Consider the following 27,951-nt stretch of genomic DNA (forward strand, 5'->3'; position numbering starts at 1 on the left):
AAAAATAAAATTAAATAAAGAAATACCCTACACTCACAAATTCAAAATTATTATTAATAATTAACACCACAACCACACTATTTAAATATATGTCCTGTGCGAGAGAGGCAGGTTGAGGTTTCCAGGGTAAGAGTAGTGAAGAAGTTGTCATATGCTGAGGCAGTGAAGAAAGTAGAGGAAGATGGGTCAAGGGGGAGGAGTGGTGAGAGTAGTAGAGATGTACCAATGCAGAGGGATAGGACAAGTGATATGTTTCAGTAAGATTTGAATGTTTAGCATTTATAGCAATGGTTATTAATTGTACAGCAGGGATGGAACGTACGTCTAAGAAAATTGAGGTTGTGGTGGCAGCTGCAGAGAGGTATTTGGGTGTGCGAGACTTGACATCAGAAGAGTTACAGGGAGTGTTAAGTGGTAATGTTCCATCATCTCAGGTTGAGGGCATGAGGTAGGAATGAATATATTTAAATAGTGGAGTGGGGTGGTGTTAATTATTAATAATAATTTTGAATTTGTGAGTGTAGTGTTAGATGGTAGGGTATTTCTTTATTTAATTTTTCAAGCAAAATATAAGGGAGTTGTACACCAGTCTAGTAGGTGGCGGTAATGCAACAAATTGGATGCCAACCGCCGTTAAACCTCATCGAAGAAGAAGGTCTGTCGTAAGATTCTGGTTCATGCCACGCCCATCGTTTAGACTACGTCATGAAAGAGACTCGCGTCGTTCCTTAGTAACAATTGAACATTTTAAATTACCTCAGTTTCTTTACTATCTCTCCGTGCGCTCTTCTTGAAATGTCGTCTACCGTAAAGAATATTTCGGTAACCTACGACGATGTAGGCAAAACTTTTAGCAGCGGCGATTTCATTTCGGGACGAATAACGTTGGAATTGGGAAAAGATTGCAAAATAGATTCTCTTTCCATAAAAGCGAAGGGAAAGTCGGAGGTCCTTTGGACAGAACATCATAATAAGACAACTGTAACTTACCATTCCAAGGACAAGTACTTTAGCATTGAACAATGTATCATTCGAGAACAAAAAGGCCAAGGTAAGGCATCAAGCCCAGCTTCCAGAGTTTTCAATGGGAAATGTATTTACGAAGTATGCCTATTGTAGTGCAGTAGTAGCGTCGTTCTACCATTTTATTTATTTATATATATACACTACCGTTCAAAAGTTACAAATGTCCTTGTTTTCCATGAAAACATACATGAAATGAGTTTCAGTAGATAATATAGCAAAATGCATAGGAAATGTAGTCATTGACAAGGTTAGAAATAATGATTTTTAATTGAAATAATAATTGTGTCCTTTGCTTTCGTCATAGAATCCTCCATTTGCAGCAATTACAGTCTTGCAGACCTTTGGCATTCTAGTTGTCAATTTGTTGAGGTAATCTGAAGAGATTTCACCCCATGCTTCCTGAAGCACCTCCCACAAATTGGACAACAGCTCAATAGGGTTGAGATCCGGTGACTGTGCTGGCAACTCCATTATAGACAGAATACCAGCTGACTGCTTATTCCCTAAATAGTTCTTGCATAGTTTGGAGCTGTGCTTTGGGTCATTGTCCTGTTGTAGGAGGAAATTGGCTCCAATCATGCGCCGCACACAGGGTATGGCATGGCATTGCAAAATGGAGTGATAGCCTTCCTTCTTCAAGATCCATTTACCCTGTACAAATCTCCCACTTTACCACCACCAAAGCACCCCCAGACCATCACATTGCCTCCACCATGCTTGACAGATGGCATCAAGCACTCCTCCAGCATCTGATGGCTGCTGATAATGGCCCTCTGTATGCCTATGTAGATATTCCATTAGAAATCAGCCGTTTCCAGCTACAATAGCCATTTACAGCATTAACATTGCCTACACTGTATTTCTGATCAATTTGATGTTTTTTTAGTGGACAAAAAAATAGCTTTTCTTTCAAAAACAAGGACATTTCTAAGTGACCCCAAACTTTTGAACGGTAGTGTGTGTATGTGTATACGTGTGTGTGTGCTATATGTGTCTGTGTGTGTGTGTGAGATCTATATATGGTGGATCAGGCTAGTCCAGTGTAGTCGCCACTGCACTTCACATGTCACTACTATTACTGAAGGTATAGATTGAAAAATGTATGCACTCACTAACTGTAAGTCGCTCTGGATAAGAGCGTCTGCTAAATGACTAAAATGTAAATGACAAGATTTTCTATTGTGTTATTGACTGTACGTTTTTGTTTATTCCATATGTAACTCTGTGTTGTTGTTTTTATCGCACTGCTTTGCTTTATCTTGGCCAGGTCGCAGTTGTAAATGAGAACTTGTTCTCAACTGGCTTACCTGGTTAAATAAAGGTGAAAAAAAAAAAAAGATTGACAAGGGGCTGACTAGTAACGTTATATAATGTGTATAGTCGTTGTCAAAAGTTTTGAGAATGACTCAAGTATTGGTCTTCACAAAGTTTGCTGCTTCAGTGTTATGAAATATTTGTCAGATGTTACTATGGTATACTGAAGTATAATTACAAGCATTCCATAAGTGTCAAAGGCTTTTATTGACAATTACATTAAGTTTATGCAAAGAGTCAATATTTGCAGTGTTGACCCTTCTTTTTCAAGACCTCTGCAATCCGCCCTGGCATGCTGTTTATTAACTTCTGGGCCACATCCTGACTAATGGCAGCCCATTCTTGCATAATCAATGCTTGGAGTTTGTCAGAATTTGTGGGTTTTTGTTTGTCCACCCACCTCTTGAGGATCGACCACAAGTTCTCAATCGGATTAAGGTCTGGGGCGTTTCCTGGCCATGGACCCAAAATGTCGATGTTCTGTTCCCCGAGCCATTTAGTTATCACTTTCGCCTTATGGCAAGGTCCTCCATCATGCTGGAAAAGACACTGGTCGTCACTAAACTGTTCTTGGGTGGTTGGGAGAAGTTGCTCTCGGAGGATGTGTTGGTACCATTCTTTTTTCATGGCTGTGTTCTTAGGCAAAATTGTGAGTGAGCCCACTCACTTGGCTGAGAAGCAACCCCACACATGAATGGTCTCAGGATGCTTTACTGTTGGCATGACACAGGACTGATGGTAGCGCTCACCTTGTCTTCTCCGGACAAGGTGTTTTCCGGAAGCCCCAAACATTCGGAAAGGGGATTCATCAGAGAAAATGACTTTACCCCAGTCCTCAGCAGTCCAATCCCTGTACCCTTTGCAGAATATCAGTCTGTCCCTGATGTTTTTCCTGAAGAGAAGTGGCTTCTTTGCTGCCCTTCTTGACACCAGGCCATCCTCCAAAAGTATTCGCCTCACTGTGCGTGCAGATGCACTCACACCTGCCTGCTGCCATTCTTGAGCAAGCTCTGCACTGGTGGTGCCCCGATCCCGCAGCTGAATCAACTTTAGGAGACGGTCCTGGCACTTGCTGGACTTTCTTGGGCACCCTGACTACTTCTTCACAACAATTGAACCTCTCTCCTTGAAGTTCTTAATGATCCGATAAATGGTTGATTTAGGTGCAATCTTACTAGCAGCAATATCCTTGCCTCTGAAGCCCTTTTTGTGCAAAGCAATGATGACGGCACGTGTTTCCTTGCAGGTAACCATGGTTAACAGAGGAAGAACAATGATTTCGAGCACCACCCTCCTTTAAAGCTTCCAGTCTGTTATTCTAACTCAATCAGCATGACAGAGTGATCTCCAGCCTTGTCCTCGTCAACACTCTCACCTGTGTTAACGAGAGAATCACTGACATGATGGCAGCTGGTCCTTTTGCGACAGGGCTGAAATGCAGTGGAAATGTTTTTTGGGGGATTAAGTTCATTTTCATGGCAAAGAGGGACTTTGCAATTAATTGCAATTCATCTGATCACTCTTCATGACATTCTGTAGCTCAATTGGTAGAGCATGGCGCTTGTAACGCCAGGGTAATGGGTTCGATCCCCGGGACCACCCATACGTAAAAATGTATGCGCACATGACTGTAAGTCACTTTGGATAAAAGTGTCTGCTAAATGGCTTATTATTATTATTATTATTATTATTATATGCAAATTGCCATCATCAAAACTGAGGCAGCAGACTTTGTGAAAATTAGTATTTGTGTCATTCTCAAAACTTTTGACCACGACTGTACAGCAACTGATCAATAATGATCCATACCATTGCACCAAGTTAAACACCTACTTTTGGTGTAGAGTTGGATTTCTTTAACCAATTTTTACAGGTAAAAGATTCCAGGTAAGCCAATGAGGGGCTGTGGGGCAATGCATTAAGAGTGAGTTATGCGAATTCCAGTGAGCCTTTTCCATCAGCTGATGATGATCCAAACGCATGTTAACAGATGTACATAGTCGCCTTGATCTAAACAATCGTTCAATAACTATATACTGATTTCTCCTTAGGACAAGACCATCAAACCCTGTTGACAGGTCAAAGTGCCACTATGTGTGAGTTTGCTTCTTATAATCACACACTCAACACTTCTGGAACACTGTGTGGCAACGCATGCAGACACACATGAGTGATTCTCATAAAACCAACTGAAACCAATTCAGCTTTATAGCCTTTATATGGACCAGACGGCATCAGATAGATGGCCTACACATAGAGAGACAGAGGGCCGCAGTTTTGCTCGCTCGGATGCTTTCTCCTGTAAGATACATTCAGCCTTTTGTGACTTGAAGGAAAATTATTAAACACAGAAACAGAATGTTTTATTTTTATTTATGGTCAATTTTTTTGTTAAGCATGGCTTCCCTTGGCATCCATGAATACACGCCACTGTTGTGAACTGTCATGGTCAAAGCATATTGATTCTATTGTTGTAAAGATGGGGAGAGGTCTGTCTGTGATAAAGAGATGCTCTGCTTTCTTAACATCACATGCAACCAAACAAGTCCTGCAAGCTCTGGTTTTGTCGCATCTTGACTATTACCCAGTTGTATGGTCAGGTGTGTCAAAAAAGGACCTAGAAAAGCTGCAGCTGAACCTGAACAGAGCAGCACGTCTGGGCCCTCAAATGTACACAGAGGGACAATGTCAATAACATGCAGGTCATTCTCTCCTAGTTCAGAGTGGAGGAGAGATTGACTGCATCACTGCTGGTCTTCGTAAGAGGTATTGACGCGCTGAAAGTACCGAATTGTCTGTTCAGCCTGTTAACACACAGCTCAAAACCTATTGTGTTGGCAGCATCATGTTATGGGTATGCTTGTCATCGGCAGGGACTGGGAAGTTTGTCAGGATCAAAATAAATATGAAAGGAGCAAAGCCCATGTAAAAAGTTAGAGGACAACCTGATTCAGTCTTCTGAAAACCTAACCCTGGGGGAAGAGTTTTATTTTTCAGTGAGACAATTACACATTTTAATGCCAAAGACACACCAGAATGGCTTTCCAAGAGGTGTTGAGTGTTCCTGAGTGGTCTAGTCTGTCCTGATTTTGAAATCTCCTTAAAAAATCAGAGGCAAGGTTTAAATATCACTGTCCATCAATGATCCCCAACCAAATTTACTGAGCCTGAGCAATTTTGACAAAAACCCTAAGAGTTGTGCAAAGTTGGTAGAATCTTAATGGAAATTATTCACAGCTGTAATGGCTGCCAAAGTTGCTTCCACCAAGTATTAGCCTAACCCAGGGGGGTGGAGACTTAACCAATTATGATATTTCAGTAGTATTTTCTTAATTTGAAAAGTTATTTTAAAATAACTTTCTTTCACTTTGAAAATGTTGAGTAGGTTGTAGGGATTAAATTATTTTTTTCCTTTTTAGATTAAAATTTAAAGCAGCAAAATGTGAAAAAAGTTAAAGGGGGGTGTACCCCATGCAATCAGGGGTCTCTTCACAGTCCCCAAGTCCAGGACAGAGGCTGGGAGACACAGAGTACTGTATAGAGCAGGGTTCTTCAATTCCGGTCCTGGAGGGCCGAAACACCTCTGTTTTTCATCCTCTCCTTCTAATCAGGGGCTAATTCAGACCTGGGACACCAGGTGAGTGCAATTAACTACCAGGTAGAAAGTGTTTCGGCCCTCCAGGACCGGAATTGAAGAACCCTGGTATAGAGCAATGACTGCATGGAATTATCTTCCACCTCAGGTAACTGTTCAAAAACAGATAAAACAACACCTCAAGGATAAAAAAAACCCCGGATAAAACGACACCTCACAGAACAATGCGGACTGTGAAGAGATGCGCACACACACTCTACACACACCCACACATTATTCTTAGTATTATTAATTTATATATTTTTCTTTACTTTCTCTTTCTTCTTCTTATTACTTTAAAATAGTCAGATTGTTCTTTAGTTGGATTGTTCTTAGTTTAAATGTGTGTTGCTGTTCCTGTCCATAAGCATTCTGTATGTTGTCATGTTCTGTTTTGTGTGGACCCCAGGAAGAATAGCTGCTGCTTCTTCAACAGAAAAGAAACATCACTCATTTGGGGTTGAGGCATATAGCATGATGTTGTAATTGTTGACATGCAATGCGGGCTGTTCTTGACATTACACAACTTTTGAGGTCTGAAAACATTGGACAAACCTGTGTTAAAGGGGCATTACACGTAAATTCAAAGATGAATTGTCAAGATGAATACAAGATGATCCCGAAACGTTGGTGGGAGCTAATATATAGTGTACGACTCTCTTTATTTTTATAGCCTACAGCTTACTCGCCGTTAGTCAGCACCTCTACTAACTTTTTTGGGTGTGCACCAGCTCATGCTTTTCACAAGATAAATACACCCCCCATGCCATTGGTTGTGAAGAGCCAGCCGTATGCCTGAACTAATGTTTTGGGTGTGCGCCAGCTCATGCTTTTCACAAGATAAATACACACCCCATGCCATTGGTTGTGTAGAGCCAGCTGTATGCCTGAACACCAACAGGAAAACACCATATCATTTCCTGATTTTATTTCATTTTGGGTTATTGCATATACAGTGGGGGGGAAAAAAGTATTTAGTCAGCCACCAATTGTGCAAGTTCTCCCACTTAAAAAGATGAGAGAGGCCTGTAATTTTCATCATAGGTACACGTCAACTATGACAGACACAATGAGAATTTTTTTTCCAGAAAATCACATTGTAGGATTTTTCATGAATTTATTTGCAAATTATGGTGGAAAATAAGTATTTGGTCAATAACAAAAGTTTAATACTTTGTTATATACCCTTTGTTGGCAATGACACAGGTCAAACGTTTTCTGTAAGTCTTCACAAGGTTTTCACACACTGTTGCTGGTATTTTGGCCCATTCCTCCATGCAGATCTCCTCTAGAGCAGTGATGTTTTGGGGCTGTCACTGGGCAACAGACTTTCAACTCCCTCCAAAGATTTTCTATGGGGTTGAGATCTGGAGACTGGCTAGGCCACTCCAGGACTTTGAAATGCTTCTTACGAAGCCACTCCTTCGTTGCCCGGGCGGTGTGTTTGGGATCATTGTCATGCTGAAAGACCCAGCCACGTTTCATCTTCAATGCCCTTACTGATGGAAGGAGGTTTTCACTCAAAATCTCACGATACATGGCCCCATTCATTCTTTCCTTTACATGGAACAGTCGTCCTGGTCCCTTTGCAGAAAAACAGCCCCAAAGCATGATGTTTCCACCCCCATGCTTCACAGTAGGTATGGTGTTCTTTGGATGCAACTCAGCATTCTTTGTCCTCCAAACACGACGAGTTGAGTGTTTACCAGAAAGTTCTATTTTGGTTTCATCTGACCATATGACATTCTCCCAATCCTCTTCTGGATCATCCAAATGCACTCTAGCAAACTTCAGACGGGCCTGGACATGTACTGGCTTAAGCAGGTGGACACGTCTGGCACTGCAGGATTTTAGTCCCTGGTGGCGTAGTGTGTTACTGATGGTAGGCTTTGTTACTTTGGTCCCAGCTCCCTGCAGGTCATTCACTAGGTCCCCCCGTGTGGTTCTGGGATTTTTGCTCACTGTTCTTGTGATCATTTTGACCCCACGGGGTGAGATCTTGCGTGGAGCCCCAGATCGAGGGAGATTATCAGTGGTCTTGTATGTCTTCCATTTCCTAATAATTGCTCCCACAGTTGATTTCTTCAAACCAAGCTGCTTACCTATTGCAGATTCAGTCTTCCCAGCCTGGTGCAGGTCTACAATTTTGTTTCTGGTGTCCTTTGACAGCTCTTTGGTCTTGGCCATAGTGGAGTTTGGAGTGTGACTGTTTGAGGTTGTGGACAGGTGTCTTTTATACTGATAACAAGTTCAAACAGGTGCCATTAATACAGGTAACGAGTGGAGGACAGAGGAGCCTCTTAAAGAAGAAGTTACAGGTCTGTGAGAGCCAGAAATCTTGCTTGTTTGTAGGTGACCAAATACTTATTTTCCACCATAATTTGCAAATAAATTCATAAAAAATCCTACAATGTGATTTTCTGGTTGACGTGTACCTAATGATGAAAATTACAGGCCTCTCATCTTTTTAAGTGGGAGAACTTGCACAATTGGTGGCTGACTAAATACTTTTTCCCCCCACTGTAGGTGTATCTACACAATGAATGGCCTGGGATGTGGACTTAAAGGAATAGTTCACACAAATTACAAAATACATTGGTCCACTTACTCTGTATGCTGTCTATTTATGAGAAGACAGCAATCTATGCTTTGGTTTTGTTTACCTGGTCATTGTCTCTAACTTTTTAGCATTTCTAGCACAAAGCCAATGTAAGTGAATATCCCTGATTTTATTATACTTTTTCGCATTTCATTTCCAAATCATGTCAAAGTAATTTTATTGAGCTATATAATACATTCTTTACACTTTGGGAGGATTTGGACATGGAACATGCTTGTATCGGGGATATCCACTTGCATAGGTTTTGTGCTATAAATGCTAAACAAAACCAAAGCATGGATTGCTGTCTTACCTTGTCCGCCGACTGCTTACAGGATAAGGAAACCAATGTACCAATGGAATTTTGTAATTTGGGTTAACTTTTCCCATAAGACTACTTTTGAGGTATGAAAACATCTGACAAACAACATTTTTGAAAATGTAATTCCCCTTTTAGGGGTTGTGTAATAATGTAGTAGTCCAATAAACAGAACAATCTGATTAATCTAAAGTTCTTGTTATTAAGATTGGCAGACAAGGAAAGAAAGTATGAAAAAAAAATTATGCACTCACTAGCTGTAAGAGCATCTGCTAAATGACTAAAATGTAAAGAGGGCTTCATCAAAAGAGAAGGCAGAGAAGCATAGAGAGCAACTGTACAGGAATCCAGAGCTGCATGAGGAGTACAGAAGAAAGGAAAGAGAGGTGTGTGTGTAGAGAGGAAAGTTGCAGACGAGTGTTATTGATGACTCATTTGTCCCTACAGAAAGATTTGGTAACAATCCAATTGACACTGCTTTTATACCTGTGTTGTAACCAGGGCTCTAAATTAACTTTTTTCATTGGTAGCACTGTTTTTCATTGGTAGAAAAGTTAGGAGCACCACATACTATAAGCACCAGAAAAATGTATGTTTAAATTGATAGGGAAAGGGGATATCTAGTCAATTGCACAACTGACTGCATTCAACGGAAATGTCTTACACATTTAACTTATGCTTACGCCATATCCTGACTCTGCCATCAGCATGACGCAACAGGAGCCAGGATTCGTCAATGTTTTTCCACTCCTCAATTGTCCAGTGTTGGTGATTGCTTGCCCACTGGAGCTGCTTCTTGTTTTTAGCAGATAGGCGTGTAACCCGTTGTGGTCGTCTGCTGCAATTGCCCAACCGTGACAAGGATTGATGAGTTGTGCGTTCCGAGATGCTGTTCTGCACACCACTGTTGTACTGCGCCGTTATTTGTCTGTTTGTGGCCCGCCTGTTAGCTTGCACGATTCTTGCCATTCTCCTTCGACCTCTCTCATCAACAAGCTGTTTTCGTCCACAGGACTGCCGCTGACTGGATGTTTTTTGTTTGTTGCACCATTCTCTGTAAACCCTAGACACTGTCATGCGTGAAAAGCCCAGGAGGGCGGCCGTTTCTGAGATACTGGATCCGGCGCACCTGGAACCGATGATCATACCAGACTCTAAGTCGCTTAGGTCACTCGTTATACCTATTCTAACATTAAATCGAACAGTAACTGAATGCCTTGATGCCTGTCTGCCTGCTTTATATAGCAAGCCACGGCCACGTGACTCACTCTGTAGGAGTGATCAATTTTCGTGAACGGGGTGGTGTACCTAATAAACTGCGTAGATCAAAACACAACTGTTGGGAATCATAGAAGTATAAAGATTTGGCATGACAACAAATAGAAAAAGCCAGGTAGGAGTTATGACAGGGTAGGAACCAAAGTGTTGGTCGGTGTTTCCCATGGGACCCTAATCACATTTTAATAGCATTTAGACAAATATTTGTGAACAGGCTATCTGATTCAGAACATGCTAATGCACAAACAAACAACATGCTGATATACACCATCACTGGTAGCAACCTGTATTAGAGCTAATGTTTGCTTTGCCCTAGCTAGCGCATTTAGCTAAATGGCATTTTAGCTAGCCAGCTAGCTAGTTAGCGATTAGCATTACTGGTTAGCATTATTTTAGGCACTGGTTGGAACACTGTAGTTAGCCTACACTCGTAACACTGAAGGAATAGGGAAGGACTGTTCATTTAAAAAAATGTGTGGTTTAGCGGGTGTGGGATGTGGTGGAGCTGGGCAGTGGTGGGGAGGTTATGATCAATTTGTTCTTAATGGTTAATATGGTTCTAAATTTATATTTTTTGCTCTTAATAAAATATTGTTTGCTCATTTTATTTGTTCATTAACGTAATGTGGTCTCATCTACCGTAACATGGATCTCATTACCGAAATGCATCAATGATAACATATTCCTAGAATATTACAGAATTCAAAATATTTTAGCTGTGCATAAAATGTAATTTACTCTTTATATTTGTGTACTTTTAAAATATTAATAATAGTTTAAAACATAAATAAAAAATCCAGGTTATGAACATGCTAGATAACTAATTAAAATATACTTAATCATAATCACATTGTTTTGGATGAAATATTGTAATAATTATCCTGTATCTCTAAGGCAATTTTTAAAAAATTGCAACATTTTCACCATGCTATGTTTCTTTTCTAACATCACAAGTGTTACGGTAATACTTTTTTTGCGCATGGTCTTGAATCTGAACAGTTAAGATGATTAATTTGAGACGGTATCTTATTCATTACAAAATAAAAATGTTTATCTTTGTCTTTTAAAAATGTACCAAGTTCGTGAGAATCACCCATACACACACACACACACACACACACACTCACTGTGTGGCAACTTTATCAAATACGCAGCTTTACTACACACTTCACTGAACTTTATGCCTAGAAAAAGGTCCATATTTCTGGACGGCTTCTTTTTTACTCTTGTAACATAAACGTGACTTATTGTTTTTCAGATTGTAATGTCGTAGCTCCTGGAACTCACGTTTACCCATTCACCTTTCAGATCCCTCAGCAGTAAGTGCCCTGCATACACACCTGGTGGGCTAATATTTAGATTGCTAAGACACTCGATCATGAAGCACAATCAAATAATTAGAGTAGTTAGCTATCTTGTTAACATCAGCAAGGTAATCCTGAGTTGTTTACAATGGTTAACTTTCTAAGTCATTGTGTTTTATGATTGATTGTGTCTTAGCATTCCTCATGACACACTGAATGAGAATAAACAAATTATTTACTCTACGTTTGAAGCACAGGCAGCCCAATTAGGATATTTTGCCCAATTATGGGCAAAATATCTGATCTGATTGGTTAAAAGACCAATTAGTGGCAAAAGATCAGAAATGAGCTGCCTGAGTAAACAGCCATATTAAGTCAATAATATAATCAATAGATTGCAGATACTACATGGACAGTGCATTCGGAAAGTATTCAGACCCCTTTACTTTTTCCACATTTTGTTACGTTACAGCCTTATTCTAAAATGGATTAAATAAAACATTTTCCACATCAATATACACACTAAACACCATAATGACAAAGCGAAAACAGTTTTATTTTACATTTTAGCAAATGTATTAAAAATAAACATACCTTATTTACATAAGTATTCAGACCCTTTGCTATGAGACATGAAATTGAGCTCCGGTGCATCCTGTTTCCATTGATCATCCTTGAGATGTTTCTACAACTTGATTGGAGTTCACCTGTGGTAAATTCAATTGATTGGACATGATTTGGAAAGACACACACCAGTCCCACAGTTGACAGTGCATGTCAGAGCAAAAACCAAGCCATAAGGTCGAAGGAATGTCTGCAGCATTGAAGGTCCCCAAGAACACAGTAGCCTCCATCATTCTTAAATGGAAGAAGTTTGGAACCACCAACACTCTTGATTGGTAGGGAGCTGTCCACCCAGCCAAACTGACCAATCGGGGGGGGGGGGGGGGGGGGTTCCTCTGTGGAGATGGGAGAACTTTACAGAAGGACAACCATCCTTGCAGCACCCTACCAATCAGGCCTTTATGGTAGAGTGGCCAGGCAGAAGCCACTCCTCAGTAAAAGGCACATGACCGCCCGCTTGGAGTTTGCCAAAAGGCACCTAAAGGACTCTGACCATGAGAAACAAGATTCTCTGGGTTGATGAAACCAAGATTGAACTCTTTGGCCTGAATGCCAAGTGTCACGTCTGGAGGAAACCTGGCACCATCCCTACGGTGAAGCGTGATGGCAGCATCATGCTGGGAGACTAGTCAGGATTGAGGGAAAGATGAACGGAGCAAAGTACAGAGAGATCCCTGATGAAAACCTCCTCCAGAGCTCTCAGGACCTCAGACTGGGGTGAAGGTTCACCTTCCAACAGGACAACAACCCTAAGCACACAGCCAAGACAACGCAGGAGTGGCTTCAGGACAAGTCTCTGAATGTCCTTGAGTGGCCCAGCCAGAGCCCGGACTTGAACCCGATTTTAACATCTCTGGAGATACCTGAAAATAGCTGTGCAGCGACGCTCCCCATCCAACCTGACAGAGCTTGAGAGGATCTGCAGAGAAGAATGGGAGAAACTCCCCAAATACAGGTGTGCCAAGCTTGTAGCGTCATACCCAAGAAGACTCGAGGCTGTAATCGCTGCTAAAGGTGCTTCAACAAAGTACTGAGTAAAGGGTCTGAATACTTACAGTGCTATGAAAAAGTATTTGCCCCCTTTCTAATTTTCTCAACTTTTGCATATTTGTGATACTGAATGTTATCAGATCTTCAACCAAAACCTACTATTAGATAAAGGGAACATAAGTGAACAAATAACACAACAATTACATATTTATTTCATTTATTTCATAAACAAAGTTATGCAACACCCAATTCCCCTGTGTGAAAAAGTAATTGCCCCCTTACACTCAATAACTGGTTGTGCCACCTTTATCTGCAATGACTCCCCATAAGAGCCAGTTTCACATAGCGCTTGGTTTTTGCGACTGCACTTGAAGAAACAAAAGTTTGGACACACTTACTCATTCCAGGGTTTTTCTTTATTTTCACTATTTTAAGTCTTTCAGTTCTTGAAATTTTCCAGATTGACTGACCTTCATGTTTTAAAGTAATGGACTGTCGTTTCTCTTTGCTTATTTGAGCTGTTCTTGCCATAATATGAACTTGGTCTTTTACCAAATAGGGCTATCTTCTGTATACCACCCCTACCTTGTCACAACACAACTGATTGGCTCAAACACATTAAGAAGGAAAGAATTTCCACAAATTAACTTTTGACAAGGCACACCTGTTAATTGAAATGCATTCCAGGTGACTACCTCATGAAGCTGGTTTAGAGAATGCCAAGAGTGTGCAAATCTGTCATCAAGGCAAATGGTGGCTACTTTGAAGAATCTCAAATATAAAATATATTTTGCTTTGTTTAACACTTTGCACCAATCGGAGACATTAGTTGCCCATTTTCCAATTATGACAGTTCACTTGTTTATTTATGGCCCTAATCTGGAGTTACCATACAGCTGAGTGTAGTTACCAAATAGCTTCTAGTTACTACACCATAAAATATTAACTTTATGTAGAATGTCGATCTATCACCACGCTTAGTCTCCGTTTTGTAATAAAAAATAAACTAATAATACTGATGTTCCTCCTTCATAGAGCAATGCCATCATCCTTTAAAGGTGCCTGGGGGAAAATCCTGTATACGTTAGAGGCCAAGTTGAGCAGATCAATGAGGATATCCAGCAAAGCCAGGGCTGAGTTCCCCTTTGTCTCCAAGGCAGACCCGGGCAGCATCTCTGTGCTGATGGTATGGAATCAAACACACACACACACACACACACACACACACACACACACACACACACATGCGCCTTGTTGACACAGTGAATACTACTGTGTGAGCCTATCCCGATACTAATGCAGTACTGCCAATGCTTTTCTTAATTGTTTCTCCTCCTTATTGTGGTTATATGGTGGTGGTGTTTGTAGCACAACTGTCTGTTCCTTTTCAGATACCTCAGCATGGAACCAAGGCTAAAAAGATGAAGTTATTCACCTCAGGAAAAGTGGGAATGGACATTCACATAGAGAGAATGGGCTACTACTTAGGTAAGAAAACCAACAGGACTAACGAGGGCTAGGGACAGAGTAATGCACTCCTGGTATATAGCCTTTCATACCATACTGTTGCTTAAGAACACTTTACTGTTCTTAGAAAATATAAGGTATGGAAACATGTAAGAGTGAAGGAAGGGTGTTGTCAGTATTCCAATCCTCAAGCATATACTTTCCAGATGATTGCATTTTGTTCTTTGTCATGCATACACAAACAATACAGCTGAATCTTGTCAGTTGTATTGTTGACTTTAGTGGTTAAAGTGGAATTGACAGCATTTTAATGACTTTGCAAATATGAAACAAACAGACGATCATATCAGTCAAAAATATCAACCCATTCGGGATGCACTGTTTCAATGACTCAATATTTTGGACAAAAACGGACGAATGTAAGTAACTAAGGCTGGGAAAGTCTATACAATCAAACTAGCATGGGCAATGATCACAAGTAGGTCATAACGTGGCTAGTAGGCTTGCATATCTATTTATGTAACTATTTAGCAAGCTAAAAACACTGAGGCTAAGGTTAGCTAACTGCTGGAAGGATGTCATGTCATTGGACGAGTGGGAGAGCGACCAACTTTTTCCCCTCACATCGTTTTTCGGTGGCTACAGCTAGAGTTGCGGGTGTCATTTGGTTAGCTAGCAAGAAATGTGAATCGCTTTGCTAGCTAGCTATGCTGAACTTGAACGACTGTTATCCACAGTTAGCATGCATATCTCTTAGTTGTCAATCAAATATATTTGGGATCGATCAAATGGGCGGGCCGGCAGTTCGTATTGAGTTGTCAAAACGTGCGTTGGGACAATCATTCATTCATCTTTCATCTTGGGAGATTATCAGTGGTCTTGTATGTCTTCCATTTCCTAATAATTGCTACCACAATTGATTTCTTCAAACCAAGCTGCTTACCTATTGCAGATTCAGTCTTCCTAGCCTGGTGCAGGTCTACAATTTTGTTTCTGGTGTCCTTTGACAGCTCTTTGGTCTTGGCCATAGTGGAGTTTGGAGTGTGACTGTTTGAGGTTGTGGACAGGTGTCTTTTATACTGATAACAAGTTCAAACAGGTGCCATTAATACAGGTAACGAGTGGAGGACAGAGGAGCCTCTTAAAGAAGAAGTTACAGGTCTGTGAGAGCCAGAAATTTTGCTTGTTTGTAGGTGACCAAATACTTATTTTCCACCATAATTTGCAAATAAATTCATAAAAAATCCTACAATGTGATTTTCTGGAGTTTCTTTCCTCAATTTGTCTGTCATAGTTGATGTGTACCTATGATGAAAATTACAGGCCTCTCTCATCTTTTTAAGTGGGAGAACTTGCACAATTGGTGGTTGACTAAAAACTTTTTTTCTCCACTGTATGCCTACTATAGCTCTGATTTGGCTATGGCACACTGGTCTGTGTAGAGTCCGGTCCTGGACAAGACTGACACATTTGTATTAGGTTTTATTTACTGCAGTGTCTATTAATTATCCAAACGCACGGCCGCTTTCACACTCTATATTGATATAGAATTTTCACAAATGCCTTACTCTACGTCATTCCCAAACATTCTATGAAAGTATGGAAATTACCCTATCTATGTGCTCGCTTGTCAGAAAATGTAAAAGAAACGTCATTCTTCCTGGGGGTGTATATGAACAGATTTTTATATGATTTAATGTTGCTAAAACGCTGTCAGTTCCACTTTAACACTTGTATTTATGAATTACTTATTCATAAAAAAGCACAAGTTGAGGTTTCACGCAAATCATGCACAGACATGGTAGATTTGCTCAAGTGTTTGAATTACTATCATTTATCTCATATTACGGTTTGACCATGGCGCTGAGTATCATGAATTCAGAAAAACATAGCTACCATAAATATACCCCCCTCCCTTTGCAGGTGAAGACCTGACGGTTGTGGCGTCCATTGAGAATAGCTCCTCTCGTGAGATCAAGCCCAAGTATACTCTGTACCAGAAGGACAGCTTCTTTGCGAGGGGAAAGATGAGGGTGTCCACTAAAGACATCCTGAAAGAGCTGGGAGAGCCTATCCCGCCATCTGGGCAACTGAAAGTCACTAAAGTCCTTAAAATCCCACACCACATTGTTCCGTCCATCCTCACCTGCAGTAATATCAAATGCGAGTACAGGCTGAAGGTGTGTATCTCTCTGTGTGTGTGTTAAAACATGTATTCAGTGTCTATCCAAAACCACTACTACAATGTGCCTTGACCATTTATTTACTAAGATACAGGAAACATGTTCTGGGCTTACAACATGCTGTAGTGGGCTTGGTTGCTGCAAAAGGAATGCTCTGGTGAAACTCCTCCCTTTCTTTTGTTGTTATTGCTTACCAAGGGAGTCATTAGACTTTTGAAATGATTAGAGACCCAGTTTTACAACTTCTGAAGTCATGTGGGTTGTTATCATTGATAGAAATGTAGCGCAAAGACTAGAGGCTGGCTACATTTTAACCACAATGATCTTAATGAGAAATGTTCTCTTTCTCTAAGAATAACTTACTGTTGGGCAAACCATTTTCTTAATGAGTCCACATTATGCAATTGGTAAATCGTTATACTGTTTGACAAAGTGTCACTGATCGATTTATACGAGTCATTTTTTCTAACTCAAATGTAAACGTTTTTTTTTTAAACAGTATGCACTTGAAATATTAGCTTGAATATACGTTATATCCAATAATCAAGGGCAGCAGGTAGTCTACTGGTTAAGAGCGTTGGGCGTAAATGACTAAAATGTAAATGTAATCATTTACCTTTAATTCTAGCTTGCATACTGTGCTTTGTCGTTTATTGCATTGAATTTGATTCCAATATCCTTGTTTACATCATAGATCGTCCTGGATGTTCCGTACGCCAGAGACCCAGAAGTCAAATTGCCATTGGTCATCCTCCCTGGAACTCAAACGCCTGGACTGCAGCCGCCACCTTACTCTGACTTTGGTTTTGACTCGTTTGGGAACACAAACCAACCCGGATGGAACAGCGCACCACAATTCCCAACGGCCCCAGGAGCCTATCCACCAACGGCCCCAGGAGCCTATCCACCAACGGCCCCAGGAGCCTATCCACCAACGGCCCCAGGAGCCTATCCACCAATGGCCCCAGGAGCTTATGCGCCTCCCCCAGCCTACGGAGTATACCCATCCCTGTCTGATTTTGGTGGTCAATCCTAGTGGGAGAAAAGATAGAGGGTAGATGATAACAAATGAATGCGTTGTATATTATAATGTGCAGTTTTCTATCTCTTTAGACGTCCATTTATACTTCCATACTTCTCTATTGTTGATGTTTCTTGTCATTGCCATGGCAACGTGTATAACTTCAATCTTTTTGGAAATGCCTACTATGAATAATGAAATGGAACAAAGCTCTGCCTAACAGTGTGCCTTGTATAAGTTGTCTACATATGAATATTGCTGGTAAGAATGAAACAGTGAATGTTATAATTTCATGGCGGTGCTGATAATCTAATTAAATAGTTTTATTTATAAGGTGTTTGTGGTTTTCTGTATCTCAAAAAATGGACCAGTGGCCTATTATCGTCCTGGACGTCCCTGCTTTTTATTTCCTTGGACTTATTTGGCCATTTTCACTATTACATATATACATACACACACACACACATTTTCACTATTACCATATACACACACACACATACACACACATTTCCACTATTACCATATATATATCCAGGATGATAATAGGCCACTGGTCAATTTTTTTTATGATGAGATACAGAAAACCACAAACACCTTGTTATCAACCAAATACCACACCATATGCATACATAAACCTTATGTAAGCCTTACAACCTTTTATTTTATGGAGAAGAATCACGGAGTTATGCTGCCACAACAAGTGTTGGAAAATTAATCAGACGTAACGTTTAATGATGACATTGCAAATATCGTGGGCAAAGGCCTATTTATTGTCCCCGCCTATTGTAAACATAAACCTACTCCCTTACTATGTTATATTACAGACAGTTGTGAACCCAACCAACACTTGTTTTTCTTTCTGCGTTGGCTACGCTTCATTTCATTGACCAGAATGACAATCGAAATCTTCACAATCAAATATGACGCGAAGAATGGGCTAAATGTATTTTCAAGGGGAGATACTATCACAGGGAGAATTATGTTGGTCGTTTCAGCTGAAACAAAGATTAAATGTCTTTCTGTCAAGGCAAAAGGAAAAGCTACTGTTTTGTGGGAGGAAGATTATGGACAATACTCGATGGTAACATACCATGCCAAAGATGAATATTTTTCAATTAAGCAGTGTATACTGCAGGAAGGGAATGGTAAAGTATCAAAACTTATTTTCTTATTTTCTTACAAATGTATGCATTGCATATCAGCCATCATAAAGATGAGGAGGACATTTTGGGGAAAAAGTAGTAAAGGGGCAATCTGCAGTTCAAACAATAAAAAAGCTATACTGTTTGGATAAAGTTAAGGAAAGGCGGGGGTAGAGAAATGTAGACTAACCTCACTCAAATTCATAGACGGAGCTCTGAGTGCAAGAACTGATCATCCATGATATCAAACTTATAGTTTTAACCAGGGGTGCAATTTTCACTGGGGGGGAGGGGGGACATGTCCCCCCCCCACATTCAGAAGTTTTATTTATAGCCCCCCCCCCCCCCCCCCCCCCACAGTTTTATCATTGGAATGTGAACCAAACGAGGCAACGGTGTGCTTTAGGTAGCTTAGGGCGGCAGGTAGCTTAGTGGTTAAGAGCGTTGTGCCAGTAACCGAAAGGTCGCTGGTTCTAATCCCCGAGCCAACTAGGTGAAAAATCTGTCGATGTGCCCTTGAGCAAGGCACTTAACCCTAATTGCTCCTGTAAGTCGCTCTGGATAAGAGCGTCTGCTAAATGACGTAAATGTAAAAATGTAAAAAACTATGAAATAACACACATGGAATCATGTAGTAACCAAAAAAGTGTTAAACAAATTAAAATAGATTTTAGATTCTTCAAAGTAGCCACCCTTTGCCTTGATGACAGCTTTGCACACTCTTGGCATTCTCTCAACCAGCTTCATGAGGTAGTCACCTGGAATGCATTTCAATTAACAGGTGTGCCTTGTTAAAACTTCATTTGTGGAATTTATTTCCTTCTTAATGCGTTTGAGCTAATCAGTTGTGTTGTGACAAGTTAGGGTTGGTATACAGAAGATAGCCCTATTTGGTAAAAGACCAAGTCCATATTATGGCAAGAACAGCTCAAATAAGCAAAGAGAAATGACAGTCCATCATTACTTTAAGAAATGAAGGTCAGTCAATCCGGAAAATTTCTTTACTCATTACATCCTCAAGTCTTCTTGGGTATGACATTACAAGCTTGGCACACCTGTATTTGGGGAGTTTCTTCCATTATTCTCTGCAGATCCTCTCAAGCTATGTCAGGTTGGATGGGGAGTGCGCTGCACAGCTATTTTCAGGTATCTCCAGAGATGTTCGATCGGGTTCAAGTCTGGGCTCTGGCTGGGCCACTCAAGGACATTCAGAGACTTGTCCAGAAGCCACTCCTGCTTTGTCTTGGCTATGTGCTTAGGATTGTTGTCCTGTATGAAGGTGAATCTTCCCGTCTGAGGTCCTGAGCACTCTGGAGCAGGTTTTCATCAAGGATCTCTCTGTACTTTGCTCCATTCATCTTTCCCTCGATCTTGACTAGTCTCCCAGTTCCTGCCGCTGAAAAACATCCCCACAGCATGATGCTGCCACCACCATGCTTCACTGTAGGGATGGTGCCAGGTTTCCTCCAAACATGGCGATTTTGAAAGAACGCTCGGCCTTGATTTCAACATTCACAGACATTGATTATTAATCCAGTCCAGACTGGCCTTGATTTGGCCCAAACATAGACGTCTATGATTGGTTCAGATTTGGTCCAGTCCGGACCAATTGTTCAGAAATACAGTGGGGAGAACAAGTATTTGATACACTGCCGATTTTGCAGGTTTTCCTACTTACAAAGCATGTAGAGGTCTATAATTTTTATCATAGGTACACTTCAACTGTGAGAGACGGAATCTAAAACCAAAATCCAGAAAATCACATTGTATGATTTTTAAGTAATTAATTTGCATTTTATTGCATGACATAAGTATTTGATACATCAGAAAAGCTGAACCCGCAGGTGAAGAAGACTGATGTGGAGGTCCTAGGCTGGCGTGGTTATAAGTTGTCTGCAGTTGTGAGGCCGGTTGGACATACTGCCAAATTCTCTAAAACGACGTTGGAGGTGGCTTATGGTAGAGCAATGGACATTAAATTATCTGGCAACAGCTCTGGTGGACATTCCGGCAGTCAGCATGCCAATTGCACGCTACTTCAAAACTTGAAACATCTGTGACATTTTGTGACAAAACTGCACATTTTAGAGTGACATTTTATTGTCCCCAGCCCAAGGTCCACCTATGTAATGATCATGCTGTTTAATCAGCTTCTTGATATGCCACACCTGTCAGGTGGATGGATTATCTTGGCAAAGGAGAAATTCTCACTAACAGGGATGTAAACAAATTTGTGCACAACATTTGAGAGAAATAAGCTTTTTGTGCATATGGAAAATTTCTGGGATCTTTTATTTCAGCTCATGAAACATGGGACCAACACTTGACATGTTGCGTTTATATTTTTGTTCAGTATATATACATTGAGTGTACAAAACATTAAGGACACATACCTGCTCTTTCCATGACATAGACTGACCAGGTGAATCCAGGTGAAAGCAATATGATCCCTTATTGATGCCACTTGTTAAATCCACTTCAATCAGTGTAGATGAAAGGGAAGAGACAGGTTAAATAAGGATTTTTAAGCCTTGAGACAATTGAGACATGGATTATGTATGTGTGCCATTCAGAGGGTAAATGGGCAAGACAAAATATTTAAGTGCCTTTTGAACGAGGTATGGTAGTAGGTGCCAGGCGCACCAGTTTGTGCCAAGAACTGCAAAGCTGCATGCGTTTTTCACGCTCAATAGTTTCCCGTGTGTATCAAGAATAGTCCACCACCCAAAGGACATCCAGACAACTTGACACAACTGTGGGAAGCATTGGAGTCAACATAGGCCAACATCCCTGTGGAGTCCATGCCCCGACAAATTGAGGCTGTTCTGATGGCAAAATGAGTGGTGCAATTCAATATTAGGAAGGTGTCCTTAATGTTTTGTACCCTCAGTGTGTATATATATACAGTACCAATCAAAAGTTTGGACACACCTACTCAGTCCAGGGTTTTTCTTTATTTGGACTATTTTCTGGTAGAATAAGTCTTTCAAAGTTCTTGAAATTGATGCAGGACGTCCATGGACTTCGGTTATTGGTCCGCATACGTTGATTTTTGTTTGGTCCAGAACGGCCTTGATTTGGCCCAAAAATAGACGTTTATGATTGGTTAACCTCCATTTTGCTTCTCTTTCCTATTTTATTTGAACATTTAAACATGACATAATGCGTTCTTCATTGACGTATGATTAATGTGACTTCAACGTCAGACAAAGCAACTTTTTAATGTCTGGTAGAGTCATGTTTTCAATGTCTGCAAAAATAGGTATTTTTCAATGTCTGTAAAAAGACAATTTCAACATTGGTAAAATATCTATTTTAAACTTTCTCCATGAACTGAAAATTAACTTGATGTCTTTTCAATGTCTCTTTAACGTCTACATGTGTTTGTATATCATTTTTCATTGCATGTACATTTATTTGCAGTTGTCACTATGACAATACACACACCCTGAAAGCGCTGAATAGTCTGTAAACACCTTATACAGTGTGCAGTAGAATGGGTTGATCAGTTGACAGGCAAAGGCTACTGTAGAATGAGAAATTATAAACTGTCCTCTAGTGTGGATGCTCGCCAATGTTTATAGTTTATGTACAGTTTATCATTTATTATAGTTATCATTATAATTATCGCCCTAGGCGTGGATGTCCCTTTAACTTGACAAAAAAATTATAATAAAGTAATGCAGCTCACGCTCTTCCGATTTTGAAAGAACGCTCGGCCTTGATTTCAACATTCACAGACATTGATTATTAATCCAGTCCAGACTGGCCTTGATTTGGCCCAAACATAGACGTCTATGATTGGTTCAGATTTGGTCCAGTCCGGACCAATTGTTCAGAAATACAGTGGGGAGAACAAGTATTTGATACACTGCCGATTTTGCAGGTTTTCCTACTTACAAAGCATGTAGAGGTCTATAATTTTTATCATAGGTACACTTCAACTGTGAGAGACGGAATCTAAAACCAAAATCCAGAAAATCACATTGTATGATTTTTAAGTAATTAATTTGCATTTTATTGCATGACATAAGTATTTGATACATCAGAAAAGCTGAACTTAATATTTGGTACAGAAACCTTTGTTTGCAATTACAGAGATCATACGTTTCCTGTAGGTCTTGACCAGGTTTGCACACACTGCAGCAGGGATTTTATAATAAATAATAATAAATAATGGGATTTTGGCCCACTCCTCTATACAGACCTTCTCCAGATCCTTCAGGTTTCGGGGCTGTCGCTGGGCAATACGGACATTCAGCTCCCTCCAAAGATTTTCTATTGGGTTCAGGTCTGGAGACTGGCTAAGCCACTCCAGGACCTTGAGATGCTTCTTACGGAGCCACTCCTTAGTTGCCCTGGCTGTGTGTTTCGGGTCATTGTCATGCTGGAAGACCCAGCCACGACCCATCTTCAATGCTCTTACTGAGGGAAGGAGGTTGTTGGCCAAGATCTCGCGATACATGGCCCCATCCATCCTCCCCTCAATACGGTGCAGTCGTCCTGTCCACTTTGCAGAAAAGCATCCCCAAAGAATGATGTTTCCACCTCCATGCTTCACGGTTGGGATGGTGTTCTTGGGGTTGTACTCATCCTTCTTCTTCCTCCAAACACGGCGAATGGAGTTTAGACCAAAAAGCTCTATTTTTGTCTCATCAGACCACATGACCTTCTCCCATTCATCCTCTGGATCATCCAGATGGTCATTGGCAAACTTCAGATGGGCCTGGACATGTGCTGGCTTGAGCAGGGGGACCTTGCGTGCGCTGCAGGATTTTAATCCATGACGGCGTAGTGTGTTACTAATGGTTTTCTTTGAGACTGTGGTCCCAGCTCTCTTCAGGTCATTGACCAGGTCCTGCCGTGTAGTTCTGGGCTGATCCCTTACCTTCCTCATGATCATTGATGCCCCACGAGGTGAGATCTTGCATGGAGCCCCAGACCGAGGGTGATTGACCGTCATCTTGAACTTCTTCAATTTTCTAATAATTGCGCCAACAGTTGTTGCCTTCTCACCAAGCTGCTTGCCTATTGTCCTGTAGCCCATCCCAGCCTTGTGCAGGTCTACAATTTATCCCTGATGTCCTTACATAGCTCTCTGGTCTTGGCCATTGTGGAGAGGTTGGAGTCTGTTTGATTGAGTGTGTGGACAGGTGTCTTTTATACAGGTAACGAGTTCAAACAGGTGCAGTTAATACAGGTAATGAGTGGAGAACAGGAGGGCTTCTTAAAGAAAAACTAACAGGTCTGTGAGAGCCGGAATTCTTACTGGTTGGTAGGTGATCAAATACTTATGTCATGCAATAAAATGCAAATGAATTACTTAAATATCATACAATGTGATTTTCTGGATTTTTGTTTTAGATTCCGTCTCTCACAGTTGAAGTGTACAGTTGAAGTGTACCTATGATAAAAATTACAGACCTCTACATGCTTTGTAAGTAGGAAAACCTGCAAAATCGGCAGTGTATCAAATACTTTGTACAACATGTCATTGATTAGACTGGGGTTTAAAAAAGGTGAGTAGCCTAAAGTGAGTAATGTGAAGGGAGGGGGGGGGGGCAGCAAAAGCTGCGTAAGGTTTTTCCAAAACTTTCTTTGTGTGTTAAGAAACACAGAACATTATAAGGTTGTTTAATGCACAGGATAGGTGTTCTGCTGGAGTGTGAAGGGCTGGTTCAGTCAGGTCACGCAGCGGCTGCCTAATTTGAAAGTCCAAAAATGGATGTACCAATCGCAGAATGCCCATAATCAGCTCAGTTAACTTTGATAACAGATGTTGGGAGAGACTACATGGTCAACATTGTTCAGTGTATCTAAATTAGATTTCTATTTCCCCAAACTCTCAGGCACCAATGTTCTAACTCCAGGAAGGCATGTGCATCCTTTCTCGTTCCAAATTCCTGACAAGTAAGTATTACACTTTTTAATGTTGTAAATATAACCGATGTGAAATGGCTAACTAGTCAGTGGTGCACATTAGTAGTTTTCAATCGGTGACATCACCCAATTGGGGAAGCCACCTACTTACTCCGAGACCTTGAAGTAGTTGTTTCCCTTGCTCCCCAAGGGCCCCGGCTTTTGTGGAGCAATAGGTAATGATACTTCATGGGTGATAGTTGTCAATGTGTTCAGAGGGTCCCAGGTTTCTAGCTGAGGTTGGGGCAACGACAGGGACACATTGCTGTTTTGACCCAGATCACTCAGTTGGGCTCTGCCCAGCTGCGGGGTCGCTGTGGAAAATGAGGAGGTCAAAGGGGGATGAAATGGCTAGTTAATTACCAGTGCACGCTAGTTAACAGTCCGCAAGGGCTGTGGCTTTTGTGGAGCGATGGGTAACAATGCTTTGTGGGTGATAGTAGTTTATGTGAGGGTCTTTGTTTTCGAACCAAGATTGGGGCAAGCATAGAGATGGAAGCAACATTGTTACATGAACATTACTTGGATGCAATATGAATTTAATTTGTGAGTTTTACCAGAGAAGCAACCACTGATGTCAGATTCAAATAGGCCTACTCTGATTTTGGAAGGCTAACCATGAGAGACTAGGCACTACTCATATGCACGATCTACATCTACATAAAGAAATCATAGCAGTGCAGGAACATAATTTGAAATAAACCAGATATATTAGCTGCAGAAAGAGTATATGAGATTAATGCAATAGTAATTAACTAGAGATTTCTTTTAAATCATGGTTATGGATAGAAATGTGACATTTTGTTTTAATTTCACTAGAGAAATGTGATGGATTCGTGGTCCTACGATGTTATCTTGTCTTCCTCAGGGACATGCCCTCCTCCTTCAAGGGTAAATGTGGTCAAATCCTCTACTCATTAGAGGCTAAGTTGACCAGGTCAATGAGGTTTGTCACCAAAGCCAAGACTGATTTCACCTTTGTCTCAAAGGCAGACCTGTCTATGATCCCATATCTAATGGTAAGGACCAGTATTAGGCTATATTGTCACTACTAGGGCCCAGAGTTTAGTTATCACACATTCCTGCCTGTCATGTAGAATATAATGTTTGTGTTACACCCACAACTAACATTGATCAAGTCAAGTGATAACTTCCTGGTCACATGGTCTGGAAAAACTCCTGGCCTTATGTCTTTATTTATTAGGATCCCCATCAGTTGTTGCTCATGCAGCAGCTACTCTTCCTGGGGTCCACTCAAAACATAAAACATGAAATGATACAGAACATTCATGGACAACAAAAGCTCAAGGACCGAACTACATACATTTAAAACAAGAATAATATAAATAAAAAGTAATGTACTGACAAAATACTTACAAAAACATAAATACTTATACTCTAGGCCTACCTACAGTATCAACAGTCAATTCCATACATCCAATACTTACAGATCAGCATACATATACAAACAAGTTATTTAGGTCAGACAGGGGAAACACATTCTATAACACATTCCTTTTTTGTCACTAAATAAATAATATTTTTCGCTCCCCAAACTGACATGGATCCAGATATAACTTCATTGTGACTGCTGTGTGTCACATTTTTCAGAAACCTCAGCATGGGACCAAGGATAAGAATGTTATGTTCTTTGCATCTGGAAAAATCTATGTGAGCATTCACACTGAGAGGCAGGGATACCAGCAAGGTAACGATTGATATTGAGCTGTACATAAAAAACTTTACCACCTGTCTCAAATAAACTGGGGTGAAAAATACTCAAGTCGGATCTCTACTAACCAAATAGGTTTCATTTTTGAGGGGGACTGTGTCTTACCCATCCAGCAGCACTTCCTACTCTGCCCCACCATATTGGACCTGAACCAGCATACACATCCAACCTCATTCAGGTTTTAAATCTATTTGTACAGGAGAGGCTCTGAAAGTCAGGGCAATTATTGTCAACAACTCAACTCGCTCAGTGACCCCAAAATACTACCTGTATGAAAAGCAGTGTTTCTACGCCCAGAATAAGAGGAGAGTCCACACCCACAACATCTTGAAGGAGAAGGGTGATCGGGTCCCTGCTGGCACTCAGCAGACGGTGACCCAAATTCTGACCATCCCTCCACAACTCCCTGCCACCATCTTCAACTGTCCTATACTCAAATTGGAGTACCGATTGAAGGTAGCTACCTACATACACTACCGTTCAAAAGTTTGGGTCGCTTAGAAATGTCCTTGTTCTCCAAAGAAAAGCAATTTTTTTGTCCATTAAAATAACATAAAATTGATCAGAAATACAGTGTAGACATTGTTAATGTTGTACATGGCTATTGTAGCTGGAAACGGCTGATTTTTTATGGAATATCTACATAGGCGTACAGAGGCCCATTATCAGCAACCATCAGTCCTGTGTTCCAATGGCACGTTGTGTTTGCTGTAGCTCAGCTGGTAGAGCACGGCGCTTGTAACGCCAAGGTAGTGGGTTCGATCCCCGGGACCACCCATACACAAAAAAAAAATAATGTATGCACGCATGACTGTAAGTCGCTTTGGATAAAAGCGTCTGCTAAATGGCATATTATATTATTATTATTATGGTTGCTGATAATGGGCCTCTGTATGCCTATGTAGATATTCCATAAAAAATCAGCTGTTTCCAGCTACAATAGCCATTTACAACATTAACAATGTCTACACTGTATTTCTGATCAATTTTATGTTATTTTAATGGACAAAAAAAATTGCTTTTCTTTCGAAAAACAAGGACATTTCTAAGTGACCCCAAACTTTTCAACGGTAGTGTATGTGATAGGATGAATCTGAACTGCAGAGCTCCAGACACCAAATGAACAACTATGTTTTAAGTTTCCAATTATTCAAACAAGCCTTTTGTAATACTTGTTGTGTTTCTATTCTTTCAGGTCGTTCTTGATGTTAAACTGGCCATAGACCCTGAGATCAAGCTACCTATTGTTGTTCTTACTGCAACTCAAACTCTTGGACAGGAACCCCCACCTTACTCCAGTTTTGGTTTTGAGTCACAAGTCCCAACAGCCTCTGAGCTACCACCCCCCTACGAAATGTTTGCTTCCTCGTCAAATTTCTATGGAAAATTGTAGAGACAC

General features: G+C 40.7%; 2 protein-coding genes across 2 annotated transcripts; both read left to right on the forward strand.

Annotated features, from left to right (window-relative positions):
* The first annotated feature begins 695 nt into the window (after nucleotides 1-695).
* On the forward strand, nucleotides 696-18,599 carry LOC311140992 (arrestin domain-containing protein 3-like). The gene is made up of 7 exons (XM_084176262.1): nucleotides 696-1,051; nucleotides 4,392-4,436; nucleotides 11,429-11,489; nucleotides 14,124-14,274; nucleotides 14,480-14,576; nucleotides 16,479-16,735; nucleotides 17,433-18,599. Exons 1-7 carry the CDS (start codon nucleotides 796-798, stop codon nucleotides 17,772-17,774), a joined length of 1,209 nt encoding a protein of 402 aa, XP_084032388.1. The 5' UTR covers nucleotides 696-795; the 3' UTR covers nucleotides 17,775-18,599.
* On the forward strand, nucleotides 18,008-27,945 carry LOC311140882 (arrestin domain-containing protein 3-like; the record flags this gene model as incomplete). The annotated part of the gene is made up of 7 exons (XM_084176158.1): nucleotides 18,008-18,020; nucleotides 18,479-18,904; nucleotides 24,751-24,811; nucleotides 25,689-25,839; nucleotides 26,432-26,528; nucleotides 26,752-27,008; nucleotides 27,748-27,945. 7 exons carry the CDS (start codon nucleotides 18,008-18,010, stop codon nucleotides 27,943-27,945), a joined length of 1,203 nt encoding a protein of 400 aa, XP_084032284.1.
* Between the last annotated feature and the right edge of the window lie 6 nt (nucleotides 27,946-27,951).

The sequence above is a fragment of the Coregonus lavaretus genome (genome assembly GCF_964263955.1).
Source record: "Coregonus lavaretus genome assembly, chromosome: 14".
NCBI lineage: Eukaryota > Metazoa > Chordata > Actinopteri > Salmoniformes > Salmonidae > Coregonus > Coregonus lavaretus.

Excerpts from the sequence above, each read along its gene's own strand:
- LOC311140992 (XM_084176262.1), top strand. The coding sequence starts at position 796 with ATGTCGTCTACCGTAAAGAATATTTCGGTAACCTACGACGATGTAGGC. Across the intron at positions 1,052-4,391 it reads TCGAGAACAAAAAGGCCAAG|GACAAGACCATCAAACCCTG; the intron begins GTAAGGCATCAA and ends ATTTCTCCTTAG. Across the intron at positions 11,490-14,123 it reads ACCTTTCAGATCCCTCAGCA|AGCAATGCCATCATCCTTTA; the intron begins GTAAGTGCCCTG and ends CCTCCTTCATAG.